Here is an 18656-nt window from a genome sequence, read left to right as displayed (position 1 = left end):
AATCTTTTTTTCATGGGAGTTTCATTTTACAATAAAGTAGTGGTAAAACTGTTCTAATTCAGTTAAGAGCTTTGGCTTATTAAAACGATCAAAAATAATATTTTGTTTTAGAACATCAGATCAACCTATAAGCTGGTTTACTGTAAAATGAACTCCATGCATTTTCTTTGATTTGTTAACCGTGTAAAAAAAGAACGCACAGGGAGTTTCATTTTACATTAAAAGAGTGATAAAAGTGTTCTAATTCAGTTAAGAGTTTTCACTGATTTAAACGATTAAAATATTTTTTTATTGCAGAACATTAGATCTGTCTATAAAATTTTAAACCATTTCGAAGTTTTTTTTGGCGAAAACAGAATCACAGCCATTGGCTATATACCTAACCGAAACTAGGCTCAAAGATGACAGCAACATCAAATGTTTATCGCTTAGTAGATACCAGCTGCTTGACAAAAACAACCTTTAAATAGGAAAAGGAGGAGGAGTTGCAATTTTTGTGAGGGAAAACGTGGTGAAAACGGTTCTGCAGAAATTTCCTAGTGAAAAATGTCAATTGCTATAAATCAAAATTGAAAGCAAAAAATATGGAAAAGATCTGGTTTTGACTGTTGTATACCTCAAACCGAAAAAAGTTTAGCCGAGTTGTCAAAAACGTTTAAAGAACCTTTTGAAAAAATGACACTCAAGCCCAATGAGATGCATTTAATGTGTGGAGATTTAAATATTGATCACTCAAAAATAAATGCAAATTTTTTTACGTTAAAAAATGTCCTAGGTGGGTGCGATCTTAACAAAAAGTCTCTGACAGCATTAACCAGGGAGAACATCAATTTGTAAGCAAGAATTGATGTAGTTTATTGCTCAGAAAAAGTGCAGTTAGATGATCTAAAGTCTACAATAACTTATCACAACACTGTTCAAACTGAACTAGATGAGGAAACTAAATAAACAGGGTAAAAATGCAAGAGTGTTGCAGAAATTGTGCTATTCTCGAAAACCTTTTTGTATTAGAAAAACTAGTATTGAAATTCAAACACAATCCCAATGTTTCCAAGACAAATTTTGTCTCCTGGACTGGGACTCAGCATTTGAAAAATTTCAGCAAACTATCATTGATGAAAAAAAAACGTTATGTACCAGAGAAGAAATCGGAGACTCTCAGACATAAGAGATGGATCGATACCACAGTTAAAAACCTTGCTGCAAAAAGCAAAAACTTTATCAAAGATAAATGCAACAAAAATGACAATAAGAAGAGATTTAATAGAATTAGGAATTTGCGAAAGAAAACAGTTGTCGAAAAAAGGAAAAACTTTTCACAAACGTTTTTAGTTATGAACGTAAAGGTTATTAACAAAATATTCTTGATACTATCAAAATGTTAGGAGGAGACACCTAAAAACAACAACAACCTACTTTATCGCAGGAAGAGACCGAAACTTTTAACCAGTTTTTCACCACCATTCGAAAAAAATAGCTGATAAACTGGGTCCTGAAAAAAAATAACATACAAATTACAAGCGTCAATATCAGATTTCTACACAAAATCAGAAAAATAGTTTTCTGTGGCAACCAAAAACGTGAAAAACAAAAACAGCTCAGATTATGACGAACGAAACAATTTGATACTCCGGAAAATAGTTTGCTGTTGTTCCGACTCCTACCTATTTGGTTTAATTATGTTTTAATTATCCCACTGTATAAAAAAGGAGAACCTCTAATTGCTGAAACTTACAGACCGATCAGTTTGCTTCCAACAATAGGAAAATCTATTGAGAAATTGGTTCTAGAAGGAATGCTAAATTTTCTGGAAAATTCAAACTCTTAAACAAAATCAATTTGGGTTTAGGCCAAATAAGAGCACTGTTGAAGCCTTGGTATTTCTAATTGAGAGCGTCAGGCAAGATTGGGAGGATGGTATTGCATAAACTAAAGCTATGTTCATCGATTTCTAAAAAGCGTTCGATACCGTTAAACACACAATCCTTTTTGGACAAACTAAACAACTTGGGACTGAGGAGTCACATGCAAAAATTTTTGAAATCTTATCTAGGCAATAGGCCACAAGAGGTAAATTCAGGAAATGTATACTCCAATTTCGCAGAAGTTGAGTATGAGGTATCAAAAGGATCGGTACTAGGACCACTTCTTTTTCTTGTGTATATAAACGACATAGGTGAGTACTGTAGTCTGAACTGTTTGACCTTATACGCTGACGATACTGTTGTTAAAAAGAAATGGAATCAACAACTGAAGATTTCAGCCAATTTTTGGACCTGGTTACTGATTACCTCATAAAAAACAAATTGACTATGAACTTAAAAAAAATTGCCTTGTGAACATGAAAGCCAGACGGTGAATTTCACAGCAACAAATAAAGATAAATGAAATATACCTGACACAAAGATCATCACTGAAATACTTAGGTATAGAATTGCATGCCAATCTGAACGTCGGCGAGCATATTAAAACCTTTGCTCAAAACTGAATAAATTCTCAGTACTTTTTTGCTGGCTCGGATCGATTTTAACTTTTAAACAACTGTTATCAACATACAAAGTGTATGTCCAGCATAATGTGAGCTTTGGCGTACTAGTCTATGGAACAAGCAATAAAACCCTAATTTTGCAACTTTAGTCAAAAAAGAACAAATTACTATAATTATTTTTAATAAGCCTAAATCAACCTCCACGTGCCCCGAACGAAAATCAAATCACATTTACTCAATAAGGGTCATGTACATTTTTGAACTGCTGAAAAAATTAGCTGAAATTTTGAGAGCAGGATGCCAAATAGATTGTCTCAAAAATGTAATTATGAGAGAAGAAATTGATACACTGCTAGCAAAAAGCGTCCAATCAAAACAACCTAAAACAGCAAACAAAAGCAGCGGCCTAAGTCCTAAAAAATAGGAGTGAGGGTACGAAAATGACTCAACTTCATTTTAAATTGCTGTCCTAAATTTGTTTTAGAAGTGCAACATATAAGTGCAAGAGAATTTAAGCGCAACTTAACTAATTTTAGGGACAATTTTTTCGTGGAGAGCCTGGAGTTTTTCGCTTTCTTTTTTTAACAAAACTCGACTGATCTCATAAAATTCAGAATAAGGTTTTGAGTTTTCCCCCTGATTTCTCCTACTATGATACGCCACGCATTCACACCATTGATCATAGTAATGGTACTGGTCTTTTCTAGTTTAGGACCTCTTGGACCTATTGGTGACCTGTCGAGTAGATTTGTTATAATGGTACATAATTCATACCATATGTGTTGCAGAGAAGTGTACATCCTACTCGAGAACAATTAATTATTAATTTGTGTTTTATTTGACGTTGAACGATCAGTAATGTATACCAATACTCTCCTAAATTTTAAGAAAACAATTAAACGGTTGTTGTGCTTGCTCCAAAATATTTTTGGTTGATTAAGGTAATGTAACTAGGAAAAAATGATTGATCTCAGTATCAGAACCTGTTATGATTACTACAGAACTTTTACGTTTTTTCAATGGTTACATGGAAATCTGTTTGATCCTCAAACCGGTTCATTAATCTTCGTTCGGACTTAGCATCGTAAATTATAAATAACGGAAGGCCCTTTTATGTTGCCGGATTAAGCGAACAAGGCCTCAATACGGTTTATACACTCTTCTGAGACTTACATGGCGTCGCAGAACAGATTTCGTGCATTTTCTTAGTTTTGTCAATTTAATAACTGAATTTAACGTTTTGTGACCTTATGAAAAATTATGTTTCTCGGTTTATAAAATGTTTATTCGTCGAAGAGCTTACATTTGTATCATCATTGTATTGTATAAACGGAATTCTTTATTTTTTTTATGTTGGAAACTTTGAGCTCCATCATCATTAGTTGAAATTGGAACTATACTTCTCAAAGTTAAACAAAATAAAGTTAAATAGCGGCTAGTTGTTGAGCCATTCACCTCTGATTTTCCAGTTTTCATGTTTAGGTGACACATCGCCTACCTCAACCAGAAAACACAAAAGAGCAACAAACAACAACAACACAACAACCACCTCAAGTGACTTCCCAAATACTCTTGTCCAAAATGGCCCCTCTTCCATAATCAACAGGAACAAACACCTCCATGGGGGCGTAGGGGGACACCACACGGGGGTAATTGATGGGTCACTGTCCAATCACGTCGCGGGACTGGGTCCAAATGTGAACAATAATCATGTGTCTCTTTTGATCACACCTGCTACTCCCAGCAGAGTTGCGGGATTCCAGGCGCATAACTCGGTTACACGTTAGTGCTCACAAGTCCATGAACCCGTTTTAAGGGTGACGTTAAGGAAAACATCAATCAGTTTTCGTCGTTCATAGAATATTGTTGTATTTCAATTCGTACGAAATATTTTTATGTCGTTCTACTCAGTGCCAGAAATCATTAATTTTCTTGTTAGAAACTTTGTTACGATGTCAGAGTTGACTGCTTGGCTGATTAAGTAAAATAAGTTGGTGACAGCTCCGCTATTTCGTCTTTGTAAATTAAATTATTGTGTGCAAACTGTTGATTGCATAGTTCTTCTGGTATTTAATAAGAATATCTCTTTTTAACCATGCATGGTTGTACTAAAAGCCTTTCATCGGGGATTATTTCTCAGTTAAATTTTAATATGTGATAACCCAGGGACGAGGGTAAGATAAGAGGTAACTGATGTCGGCGAGTTAGAAAATTCACCGCAATTTTCTTACATAATTTTGCGGTGAACACCAGACACAATGGCTTACGTGACATTTTCGCGAACCTGTTCAATGAGGACTGAGTTGATTTCGAAGCAGAGCCCTGTCGTCAGACATTACAAGAGGAAATCTTCAGAATTGAAAGTGCCACTACTGATAACGACGCTTGACTTGATGTCAAAGTTAAAGGTTTCTTCGAATCAGGTTTCTTTGAAGTGAATGTTTTTAATCGAAATACCAAAATTTGCCCGAGAAGCATACCCGTTTCCTACAGATATCATGAGTTCATAGATGAACTGAAATACGAGCAAGCGATAATCGAAATCGAGAAATGATCGCTGAACTATATTTGTTGAAACAAGTTTTTCAAATACGTTATCGACGGCAAAGTTTACATAAAACTTTCCGTAAAGGCCCGGGAGAAAAATTATTTTAAGGCGAAAAATTTTGGACCCCGTTTTTTGTCTTTAAACTGTGTGAAAACTTCAGTGGGATTGCTTTGTTTTTTGCGGTACTTTGCAACATAAAAATGATTCAAATTAATACATAGAGAGAAAAAATTCCTAGCAGGAAATTGGGAAAAAAGTAATTGTAAGATTTCCTAGTAGGATTTGTGAGAAAAACAGTCAAAAGTTTTTTTCCGAGCGGGAAATTACGGAAAAGCGGGCGAAGTGTTTTTCCGAGCAGGAAATTACGGAAAAGCGGGTGAACGTTTTTTTCCGAGCAGGAAATTACTGAAAAGTGGGTGAAAGTTTTTTCCGAGCAAGAAATTACGGAAAAGCGGGTTTTAGTAAGATAATCAGGAATCCTAATGAGATTAGTAGGAATCGTTGCACCGGGTTTGATGTCAATTGGAGATCTTATAAACTATTGAAATGGTATTTCGTTCTTTGATTGTATTTTTTGTCGAGGTCAGCTAATTTTGACATCAAACAACTAATATCGTGTAATTCAAACAACTTTGTAAGCCTAAACCCAATTTCAAGAAATGGCAAAAAATGTTTTATCTTTCATGTTATGATTAGTGATTTTTCCATCTACCTGTGTAACTAGTTTTAACAATTAACTAAAGTATTAATTAATTAAGAACAAGTAAATTTAAAAACGGTTTTCGTTTGGAATTTCTTGGTGAAATGAAACATGACACTGTTAAAAAGAAACAACTTTTTGGGAACTTTGGGAAGAAATTTGAAGAAATTTTGGGGAAGATAATTTTTAGAACTATTCTTTTTGTTTCAACCGATTGCTTACCAGAGCTGTCAAGTTAATTTTATAATACGCGGGATATTTTAATTGATAAGTTTTTAGCCCACACTCTTACAAATGGAATCAGTAGAAGACAATTTTTTTCTCCTGGAATTTTATCAACTAATTGGCCTTTTAAATTTTTGTTAAACATATTAGCGATCCTCTTGGAGTGTTGCAAAAAAACAACGTTAATTTCTTTGAAAATTTAGGGACTTCAACAATTATAGTTTGCTATATTGATTATATTTGCTTTTTGTGTTATAATAACGTTACATCTGTTATGTGATAATTTTCCGGTGTTTGTGCTGGAGTAGTTTGTTGGTCGTCAGTGTTGTGGGAAGAAAACTGCAAAACCAGAGAATTACCTTTTACCTCGAACAGAAAAATGTGTCCCAAAAATTTCTCTTCTATTTGTTTGTTTCTAACGATTAATGGGTCGAAAACTCTTTCTGTTCATACGTGAAACATACATGATACCATAGAAATCACATTGTTTTTCGTACGCGATCCTTTTAAGAATTCAAAGGTACAATCAATTAAACATAACAAATAATTTTTGACCATGTTTAGTTTTCAATGTAGTCATATGTGATACTGCGTTAACTGCAAACACAGCTTGATTTGTTTTATAATAATTTCCCTAAAATTTCAAATAATAAGAAATAACAAATTTGATCCAGCGTTATTACTTTTGAAAGACGCCCTTGCCTTAAGCTGTACATTATTATTTACAAGATCGTGTTACCAATGTGATTTTATCTGGATTTGGAGAGTTAAAACTCACTTATTAACTGACTGGTGATCAGGATTTCTAAAAAAACTTTTCAATCTTTGTCTAATCGGTATCATGGACCAATAATCTCAAAACTAAAATGAAAATATTTAGATTCATCATCATCCCTCTTTTTTTTGTTTCATCATTATTCCCTTTTTTCGACAAATGGGGACTGGCGTTGGTAGCGCTCCTCGCTCATTGATCAGAAAAAGCTTTTGAATAACCCTTACCTGCCATTGAGCGAGTTGGCAATAAAATGTCGCCAAGCCGAGATTTTTTTCTCAATTTTTCCCCTTCGCATGCGATTAACTAGCTCGCGTTGCTCAGGCAAATGATATTCACTATTTTTACATGATAATGTCTCGATATCATGTGTCCGCGACTATGACAGGCTGCGATTTGGTCACCAAAATTTCCCCGTTGTTCCTTACATGGGTTGATTAAAGTCTAACACAGAAATGTTTTCTAGAATAGACCAATTTCTGTAGTACTCTTGCATTTTAACCCTGTTTCTTCCGTTTTCTCATCTAGTTTGGATTGAACATTTTAGTGACCAGTTATTTTAAATTTTAGAACGTCTACTTGCACTTCCTGTGAGCAATATACTACATCAACTTTCGTTTGAGAATTGGTGGTCTCCCTGGTGAATCCTGTCAGAGACATATTGTTAATATCATACCCTCCGACCACGTTTTTATCGTCGAAAATTTTGCATTTGTTTTTGAGTGATCATTATTGAAATCTCCACACATTAAATGCATGCGTTTTGAATTTAGTGTCATTTTTTTCAAAATGTACCTCAAAAGTTTTTGACAAAATTCGGATAAACTTGTATTGGGTTTGATGTATACAACAGTCAAAACCATTACTTTTTCCATAATTTTTGCTTTCAATTTTGATTGTTAGCAATTGACAGTTCCTACTAGGAAATTTCTGGAGATCCGTTTTCACGACATTTTTCCTCACAAAAATTGCAACTCCTCCTCCTTTTCCTATTTGCCGGTTGTTTGAGTCAAACAGCTGGTAACTACTGAGCGATAAACATTTGATCTTCCCGTCATCTTTGAACCACATTTCGGTTAGGCATATAGCCAATGGCTGTGTTTCTTCTCGCGCCGAAAAAGACTTTGAAGTCGTTTAAATTTTTATAGGTTGATCTGATGTTCTAAAACAAAATATTATTTTTGATCGTTTTAATAAGCCAAAGCTCTTAACTGAATTAGAACAGTTTTACCACTACTTTATTGTAAAATGAAACTCCCATGAAAAAAAGATTTCACAGTTTAACTTTACAATAAACGAGTGGTAAAGTGTTCTAATTCAGTGAAGAGCTTGCAATAATTTTTATTGTTTAAATTAGTACAAGTTCTTAACTGAATTAGAACACTTTTACCGCTGGTTTATTGTAAAGTTAAACTGTGAAATCTTTTTTTTCATGGGAGTTTCATTTTACAATAAAGTAGTGGTAAAACTGTTCTAATTCAGTTAAGAGCTTTGACTTATTAAAACGATCAAAAATAATATTTTGTTTTAGAACATCAGATCAACCTATAAGCTGGTTTACTGTAAAATGAACTCCATGCATTTTCTTTGATTTGTTAACCGTGTAAAAAAAGAACGCACAGGGAGTTTCATTTTACATTAAAAGAGTGATAAAAGTGTTCTAATTCAGTTAAGAGTTTTCACTGATTTAAACGATTAAAATATTTTTTTATTGCAGAACATTAGATCTGTCTATAAAATTTTAAACCATTTCGAAGTTTTTTTTGGCGAAAACAGAATCACAGCCATTGGCTATATACCTAACCGAAACTAGGCTCAAAGATGACAGCAACATCAAATGTTTATCGCTTAGTAGATACCAGCTGCTTGACAAAAACAACCTTTAAATAGGAAAAGGAGGAGGAGTTGCAATTTTTGTGAGGGAAAACGTGGTGAAAACGGTTCTGCAGAAATTTCCTAGTGAAAAATGTCAATTGCTATAAATCAAAATTGAAAGCAAAAAATATGGAAAAGATCTGGTTTTGACTGTTGTATACCTCAAACCGAAAAAAAGTTTAGCCGAGTTGTCAAAAACGTTTGAAGAACCTTTTGAAAAAATGACACTCAAGCCCAATGAGATGCATTTAATGTGTGGAGATTTAAATATTGATCACTCAAAAATAAATGCAAATTTTTTTACGTTAAAAAATGTCCTAGGTGGGTGCGATCTTAACAAAAAGTCTCTGACAGCATTAACCAGGGAGAACATCAATTCGTAAGCAAGAATTGATGTAGTTTATTGCTCAGAAAAAGTGCAGTTAGATGATCTAAAGTCTACAATAACTTATCACAACACTGTTCAAACTGAACTAGATGAGGAAACTAAATAAACAGGGTAAAAATGCAAGAGTGTTGCAGAAATTGTGCTATTCTCGAAAACCTTTTTGTATTAGAAAAACTAGTATTGAAATTCAAACACAATCCCAATGTTTTCAAGACAAATTTTGTCTCCTGGACTGGGACTCAGCATTTGAAAAATTTCAGCAAACTATCATTGATGAAAAAAAACGTTATGTACCAGAGAAGAAATCGGAGACTCTCAGACATAAGAGATGGATCGATACCACAGTTAAAAACCTTGCTGCAAAAAGCAAAAACTTTATCAAAGATAAATGCAACAAAAATGACAATAAGAAGAGATTTAATAGAATTAGGAAATTGCGAAAGAAAACAGTTGTCGAAAAAAGGAAAAACTTTTCACAAACGTTTTTAGTTATGAACGTAAAGGTTATTAATAAAATATTCTTGATACTATCAAAATGTTAGGAGGAGACACCTAAAAACAACAACAACCTACTTTATCGCAGGAAGAGACCGAAACTTTTAACCAGTTTTTCACCACCATTCGAAAAAAATAGCTGATAAACTGGGTCCTGAAAAAAAATAACATACAAATTACAAGCGTCAATATCAGATTTCTACACAAAATCAGAAAAATAGTTTTCTGTGGCAACCAAAAACGTGAAAAACAAAAACAGCTCAGATTATGACGAACGAAACAATTTGATACTCCGGAAAATAGTTTGCTGTTGTTCCGACTCCTACCTATTTGGTCAACAAATGTTTTAATGACAGCGTTTTCCCGAACTTCTTACCGTAATTATCCCACTGTATAAAAAAGGAGAACCTCTAATTGCTGAAACTTACAGACCGATCAGTTTGCTTCCAACAATAGGAAAATCTATTGAGAAATTGGTTCTAGAAGGAATGCTAAATTTTCTGGAAAATTCAAACTCTTAAACAAAATCAATTTGGGTTTAGGCCAAATAAGAGCACTGTTGAAGCCTTGGTATTTCTAATTGAGAGCGTCAGGCAAGATTGGGAGGATGGTATTGCAGAAACTAAAGCTATGTTCATCGATTTCTAAAAAGCGTTCGATACCGTTAAACACACAATCCTTTTTGGACAAACTAAACAACTTGGGACTGAGGAGTCACATGCAAAAATTTTTGAAATCTTATCTAGGCAATAGGCCACAAGGGGTAAATTCAGGAAATGTATACTCCAATTTCGCAGAAGTTGAGTATGAGGTATCAAAAGGATCAGTACTAGGACCACTTCTTTTTCTTGTGTATATAAACGACATAGGTGAGTACTGTAGTCTGAACTGTTTGACCTTATACGCTGACGATACTGTTGTTAAAAAGAAATGGAATCAACAACTGAAGATTTCAGCCAATTTTTGGACCTGGTTACTGATTACCTCATAAAAAACAAATTGACTATGAACTTAAAAAAAATTGCCTTGTGAACATGAAAGCCAGACGGTGAATTTCACAGCAACAAATAAAAAGCAAAAAGAGTCCAATCAAAACAACCTAAAACAGCAAACAAAAGCAGCGGCCTAAGTCCTAAAAATTAGGAGTGAGAGTACGAAAATGACTTAACTTCAATTTAAATTGCTGTCCTAAACTTGTTTTAGAAGTGCAACATATAAGTGCAAGAGAACTTAAGCGCAACTTAACTAATTTTAGGGACAATTTTTTCGTGGAGAGCTTGGAGTTTTTCGCTTTCTTTTTTTAACAAAACTCGACTGATCTCATAAAATTCAGAATAAGGTTTTGAGTTTTCCCCCTGATTTCTCCTACTATGATACGCCACGCATTCACACCATTGATCATAGTAATGGTACTGGTCTTTTCTAGTTTAGGACCTCTTGGACCTATTGGTGACCTGTCGAGTAGATTTGTTATAATGGTACATAATTCATACCATATGTGTTGCAGAGAAGTGTACATCCTACTCGAGAACAATTAATTATTAATTTGTGTTTTATTTGACGTTGAACGATCAGTAATGTATACCAATACTCTCCTAAATTTTAAGAAAACAATTAGACGGTTGTTGTGCTTGCTCCAAAATATTTTTGGTTGATTAAGGTAATGTAACTAGGAAAAAATGATTGATCTCAGTATCAGAACCTGTTATGATTACTACAGAACTTTTACGTTTTTTTAATGGTTACATGGAAATCTGTTTGATCCTCAAACCGGTTCATTAATCTTCGTTCGGCCTTAGCATCGTAAATTATAAATAACGGAAGGCCCTTTTATGTTGCCGGATTAAGCGAACAAGGCCTCAATACGGTTTATACACTCTTCTGAGACTTACATGGCGTCGCAGAACAGATTTCGTGCATTTTCTTAGTTTTGTCAATTTAATAACTGAATTTAACGTTTTGTGACCTTATGAAAAATTATGTTTCTCGGTTTATAAAATGTTTATTCGTCGAAGAGCTTACATTTGTATCATCATTGTATTGTATAAACGGAATTCTTTATTTTTTTTATGTTGGAAACTTTGAGCTCCATCATCATTAGTTGAAATTGGAACTATACTTCTCAAAGTTAAACAAAATAAAGTTAAATAGCGGCTAGTTGTTGAGCCATTCACCTCTGATTTTCCAGTTTTCATGTTTAGGTGACACATCGCCTACCTCAACCAGAAAACACAAAAGAGCAACAAACAACAACAACACAACAACCACCTCAAGTGACTTCCCAAATACTCTTGTCCAAAATGGCCCCTCTTCCATAATCAACAGGAACAAACACCTCCATGGGGGCGTAGGGGGACACCACACGGGGGTAATTGATGGGTCACTGTCCAATCACGTCGCGGGACTGGGTCCAAATGTGAACAATAATCATGTGTCTCTTTTGATCACACCTGCTACTCCTAGCAGAGTTGCGGGATTCCAGGCGCATAACTCGGTTACACGTTAGTGCTCACAAGTCCATGAACCCGTTTTAAGGGTGACGTTAAGGAAAACATCAATCAGTTTTCGTCGTTCATAGAATATTGTAGTATTTCAATTCGTACGAAATATTTTTATGTCGTTCTACTCAGTGCCAGAAATCATTAATTTTCTTGTTAGAAACTTTGTTACGATGTCAGAGTTGACTGCTTGGCTGATTAAGTAAAATAAGTTGGTGACAGCTCCGCTATTTCGTCTTTGTAAATTAAATTATTGTGTGCAAACTGTTGATTGCATAGTTCTTCTGGTATTTAATAAGAATATCTCTTTTTAACCATGCATGGTTGTACTAAAAGCCTTTCATCGGGGATTATTTCTCAGTTAAATTTTAATATGTGATAACCCAGGGACGAGGGTAAGATAAGAGGTAACTGATGTCGGCGAGTTAGAAAATTCACCGCAATTTTCTTACATAATTTTGCGGTGAACATTCTAACTGGCCAGCACCGGTTACCGCTTGTCTTACATAATTTTGCGTTTCTAAGCGTAGATTTTTACATAAAAGTAGCCCTTCGACGCATTGCTCTCACGCTGTTTCAATGCATAAACATCTGTTTGCGAGACGCAAACCACTACTCTCCAAAATGCTTGTCACCTCTTCTACAACTCTACAACGATAACTTAGGTTTCCTAAACAATGTATTTTTTATAAACCGGACACTAACTTTAGTTAACTTTGAGTTTCTGAACGTAGATCTTATAAGATCATTGCTTAGAAAAGCAAAATTATGTAAGATCAACGCTAAATTTAACGCAAAATTACTTAAGATCTTGCGCTTAGAAACGCAAAGTTTTATAAGATTGACTCGTAGAAACCGCAAACGTTCTTTTCCACGTCTGAAGCGTAGATATTACACAAATTGGATCTATTCTGTTTCGGTCCCCTAGTGTTTTGTACGCCCCAGTTACAAATTATATGTTGTTATATAGCGCATTACAATGTAAAATATGTAAAAAAATAGCACGCGCGCTTGGAGGGCGTAAAAATACAAGCCCACTAAGCTGGGAGAACAGGTTAGATCCCATAAATTTACCGCATTCACAGCCAATCTTAGATAATTTGGCATTTCTTAGTGTTGATCCTCATGTCTTTATGAAGTTGCTCAACTGGAATTTTGATTCGCCATAGAGAGAATTTAGTGATATTGTCTTAATTTGCAAATTGAATTAACTGAGATTGCAAATCGGCGGTTATATCAGAAATCTTGTCAAGTCTCGAGTTCGAGGTATTAATTTCATGCAACAGAAGTGTAATGCAATTATTTTTATTGTGTCTGTCTTCTTCGATGCATTTTTTCCTCCGCCGTTTTGACTTATTGAGTGACTTTTACGTTCTTGATATTTTTTCATTTTTTATGACCTGAATTGCTTTCTCAATCGCAAGTTTAAGCAGCTGACCTTAAATAGGGGTACTTTACTTGAAAATTTCAACTGACAAGGAGGTCAAATTTGTTTTAAGTCTTTAAATTTTACTAGTGGTGTTTTATAAGCTCTAGAAACATCGTTTAGGGTCATTAGTGTATATTTATTCCCCGAAATAGCGCCCCGGGTAGAGACAGTCTACAAACTAATTGAGCCCCCTGACGTTCGTGAGAAATTCGGTTGACGTTATTCTCTTTTGCTTAACGCATTCAACTATGTTATTTTTTTTCGATACCTGCTGTGATGACGACTTTGCTTTCTCGTGAACCACTTAACATCACTGATGAAGAAGTGCTAATTATCGGCGTATCATCGACAAAGTGTCTTAAGGAGCTCTTCAGGGAAATGAGAGGCTTCGATACTATTTGATTTTTGGATAGATTATTCTCAAAGTTCTTTTCTTTAAAATTTTTCAAAACTAGCAAATATAGTGAAAATTAATTGTAAAGATCATTTGTAAAGATCAATTAACTGTAATGCTACGTTGAAAACTGATTTTTTGCGTCATTCCTAATTTGTAAAGGCTCAGCTTCAATCATAAATTTAATATCATGCTACTTCCGGTTTCTGCAAAATCTTGGAAAATTAAAAAAGATTTTCCAAGGTTTTGTGAAAGAAAAGATTCGCGATAATTTTGTCGACGGCTGCTGATCTTGTTTTTGCGATTTTTCAGAAAAGTTTTCATCGTATACAAGCTTAAGCTTTTTTAAGAAAAGATTTTAAAATTTTTGTCACGTTTTGATCACAAAGGTGAAACGCATGTTACACGCAATTTACTCATACGCAAATTATGCTGCTCAAACTACACAATGTTCTCTTTTTCCAGCTATTTCATGTCTGTTTTTTTGCAAATATTTTTTCATTTCCCTATTTGCAGGGAAAATTGAAATACCAATTTCTTGTTACATGCATTTTTGAAGTGCTATTTATTGTGTTCAGTCTTTCTAATTTACTTTTTTAAAGAAAAATGAAATTCACTGCACCTTAATTTGGTGCAAATATCCTCCATCTCTTACATTTTTCGTAGAAACCTCACTCTTTAGAATCAGTTATACAAATTTCTCCGTTTGTTCATGATTGTAGTTTTCGTTCAAATATTTTTCTGAAATGAGTTACTAAGCTGAACCTTTTAATTTCGCGAATTAAAATTTGATGTGAGGAACAGTTTTGGCATAGAAATGTTAGATGTTAACTTTTTTCAAGCACAACGGTACATAATTGTGTAGGATAAGTTATTGCTCGTAGGATACTAACTTTTCTGATGAAGATGATCGTTTCTCTCTGAATTAATAAGACTGAATTTCTTGTTGATCTCATTATCTGACTTACTGAAAAAAGTACACTTTTAGAATTATAATTATGCACTATACTGCTTTATTTAGTGTTCATACGTGTTTACAGTGTCGACGGCGAAACATGAAGTTGTCTACAAAAACCCTTCCAAACTCAAACTGGCGGAATTTGAGAAAATAGTCCCCCCAAAACCTGTCAACTTCCACTTGGGCGAAGTGACTCCAAACAGCGACGAATCAGATTTTGAAGACGAAGACCTCACAACTGAATTGCGAGACAACCCGAGTGACCTAAATGAAAATTTCACGCCTCTTTTTGTCATTGATGACGTAATTAACCCAAAACAGCGAAAGTTTGGAAGTTTTCGGCTAAGCGACTCTGACGATGAGCCGTTTAGCTACTTCCGACACAGAGCAATTTCAAATAATTCAGAAGGTAATGAAGATACATACATTTGCAGTTCCAATTTCAAGAGCCCGGAGAAAACAGACGCTGGTCCCCTCAATGACTCATTAATGACCGGTGGTAACCTTTACCCCCCAAAATTACACCCCAGCATGAGTACCCATTCCTTATCAATATCCAATTTGCCTCAGGTAAAACAGAAACGGCTTGAATTTATGCTCAATGGCCGAACACAAAAAATCAGCGGTTCAACTAGCAGAATCGCCGATAAACCGATTTTGACAACATTGGAGGTTATTCCGGCTAATGAGCGAAAGACAAATTCTTTAACGCCGTCCGGTCAGCCAATCAAAAATCATATATCCTTTTCGGACGAGTGTGATAATCAACCAATCAGAGCGAAGCAACAAAAGTTGTTCACAAGTGTCGTTGACGTCACTGATGAAAATGGCGCGCATATGCGAAATGAAGACTTTCTTCAACCCGGTTCTGCAAACCACAGGCTCAAAGTTCAACTTACAGTTCCCGAAAATTCTCCAAATCGAGGGAAGAATTCGGGGAAGTCAACAGACAGGTCCCAGTATAGATCGAGAAATGCCAAACTAGAGAGTAATAATAATAAGTTCATTAGTTTGCAGGAAGAAAGGAGCGCGGTGTCTAGTAAAGAGACTTATTTGTAATATAATGTTGTTGTTGATTGTTTGTATAACCAGTTAGTAGAGAGTTTTTTTGCTCATTTTCAAATTCATTGTACATTGTCAGAATAAATACACGTGTTTACATAGTTTTCTTTATCTTTAGAGCAATTTTTTTCGTGAGACTGTACGAACGATACTCGAACCGCGACAATTGACATGTGCCATATAGCATCCCAGTTTGCTCGAACTTAAAGAAATTGTTAAAGCCGTTGATAAAAACTGTCACGAGCAACATTTTAACGTTTATGTAAAAAAATACCTTAGAAGATTTGGAAAATTTTATAAGGGTGTTTGAACGGTGCCGTACTAAGTTTAGTATCTTTTTCATAGCAGCCAATTAGCTCTATCCACTGATGAAAAAGCGCGATGAAAAATGAACTTGAAAAGTGATGTCGGTAACTTTTCCGTATCCAAATACAGCAAAAAATGTTTCTTTTTGCTACAGTTAATATGGGCACTCTCCACTGTTCATTCCAGTTCACATTCCAGTGTTCGTGGATGTAGGATAGTTGACAAAGAAGTTAAAATTTTCTTGTTGTTTCTCAGTTTGGGATCCAATTGAGGAGTTACAGGGAAAATTGATCTCGCCAAGTCATAGGAGCAAAACAGGGTGGTGAAAACAATCCGGACCTGAGTCTCATGATATTTCAGTACTGAATCATAAAAAATTTACTATGATTTTTACTACGGCCAGAGATCTGAGCATGGTACTTCTTAGACATTTCATAGTAAAATTCCTTGTACTCTATGTGTAGAGAACACGTTTCTAGTAATGTAAATTCAGTAAGATTTTGTAAAGTTCAATCTCTTTTATCGGAGTGTTACTGTTTTACACGTGTTATTTGAACAAAGTCAAGTTCCCACTTTTTTGGCGGGAAGAGTTTGAACTTTTCTAATATTGGCTTTGGCCATCTTGAATTGATGCATCATCAACAGGCTCCGTGGAGAGGAAGCCCATAAATTAAACAAAAGAAGGGGTGAATGATGTAACCAAGAGACCAGAGGGTAGCTCGCGTTGCCTAGATTTCCGTTCCGAGAAAAAAGTGAGCAAAAAACGGCTAATCAGTCAAAACACGTGCGAAGCCGACAACGGGGCGGAAGTACGTACGGTAAGCCGTTTTTACCTTGACAACGCGTACAAATCCATCTTTTCTAGGCGACGTTTCCAAAATTCGTCCCAGAGGCCATATCCCACGCGGAGTGAGGCCTTTGAAGATCCAGACCAGGTCATTGACTTTCAACGAATCACCCTGTTCGGACCATTTGCTTCGCTTTGTTAAAGTGGTAAGGTACTCTTTAACTAAGCGTCGCCAGAAGTGGTTCATAAGCTGCTGCAAGTTTTCCACGACTTGAAGGATACTGGCATGGTTGATGAAAAGTCTCCTGGTGGCAGTGAATTGTAAGGTCTCTGCACCAAAAAAATGATTTGGGGTGAAGGGTTCTTCCTTGTCTGGTACGTCAGCCACATGAGTAAGTGGTCAAGAGTTCAGCATACTTTCGGTATCAACCATGATGGCGTGGAATACATCTGTAAGCCTCTTGCTTTCTAGAATGATCAAAATGATCCGTTTAGCATTTTGGATCAAACGTTTCCACGCACCACCAAAATGTGGTCCGTATGGAGGGTTAAATTTCCAAACTATGGTCTTTATAAGAAGTTCAGAGGCAACGCGTTGATTGTCGAGACTACGTACGCATCGCTTCAATTCTTCGTTTGCTCTGACAAATGTTTTGCTGTTGTTGTGTCTTAGAAAAAGTTTTGGTTGACATCTTCGTGATGCAAAACGTCGGAGGGCGTTGAGAAAAAAGTTCGTGTTTAATTCAGGGATTGACTCAAGACGTGTGGCACGTGTGACCATGCATGTGAGAATGAGGCCGTAGTACTTGGTGAGTTTGTATTTGGTGTCTTCGATATAGAAATGTAAGAAAAAATCAATTCCCGTGTTAACGAATGGGAATTGCTTGAGAGCATCAGGAAACCAGCACACTGGTAGCGGAGTCATTAGGGGCTGGATATTTTGGGCAGCAAAACGGCGGCACATTAAACATCGGAATCGGATGCTTAACAAAGTTTATCTGAGGCCGATAACGACGTATTGCTGATGACCGAAAGCTTTGACGGCTTTGGTACCTTGGTGTATACAAATGCGATGCGCATGATCAAGATACAGGCGTGTTATTGAGTCTTTGGCATGAAGAATTGTTGGCAATTTAGCTAATTGTAACTCTTCAGGAGCAAATTGTAATCAACCTCGTGATCTAAGTATTCCGTATTTGTCTAAGTACGTGTTAAGGGATCGAATCTTGCATTTAGAGTCTAGTTTACGTCCTCATTTTAGCGAGTGAATAGCTGAATGGAAAACTTTTTCCTGTGAAATTCGAATTAAGTGACTGTGTGCTTTGTTGAGGGTGTCTGAGGAAAACTTTTTCAGCGGCTTTTCTCAGTCCTTCCTTTGTTTCTTTGATGTTATTGATTAGAAGAGTCGGCGTTCTAAAATTTTTTTCTCTGTGAAATTGTGGTTCTTGAAATTTGGTTCTGACATCTTGAAAATGTTCAGTGCGATTTGGCAGCTCTGAGTGTTTTTCTTTATCATCTTGTTGTTTTGATCTCTTTCTCTTTTTCGAGTTCTTTCTTAATTAGAGATAGGTAAAAACGGCATGAAAATTTCTTCGCGGCGCAACTTTTATGAATTAAGGGAGATGCCTAACACCAATCCAATTAGACCTAAAAATGTGTTTTTGGTTTGATAATTGTACCCAAAGCAAATTCCTCCAAAAAGAGTCACACTATATTATTGAAGCTTTATAT

At 35.5% G+C, this 18656-nt stretch overlaps 1 protein-coding gene across 1 annotated transcript in view; it reads left to right on the top strand.

The window, feature by feature from the left end:
- The window catches only part of LOC142352898 (uncharacterized), a 69134-nt gene extending 53201 nt beyond the window's left edge, over positions 1–15933 (top strand). The window contains exons 5-8 of the mRNA XM_075405053.1: positions 3971–4270; positions 7304–7373; positions 11658–11992; positions 14853–15933. Coding sequence (XP_075261168.1) covers positions 3971–4270; positions 7304–7373; positions 11658–11992; positions 14853–15829 — 1682 coding nt within the window. The 3' untranslated portion in view covers positions 15830–15933. The remainder of the gene's footprint in view (positions 1–3970; positions 4271–7303; positions 7374–11657; positions 11993–14852) is intronic.
- Positions 15934–18656: the final 2723 nt, after the last annotated feature.

The sequence above is a fragment of the Convolutriloba macropyga genome, chromosome 14, assembly GCF_964194025.1.
Source record: "Convolutriloba macropyga chromosome 14, txConMacr16.3, whole genome shotgun sequence".
Lineage (NCBI taxonomy): Eukaryota > Metazoa > Xenacoelomorpha > Acoela > Convolutidae > Convolutriloba > Convolutriloba macropyga.
The sequence above is the reverse complement of the archived record's forward strand: the minus strand, read 5'-3'. Positions and strand labels throughout refer to the sequence as shown.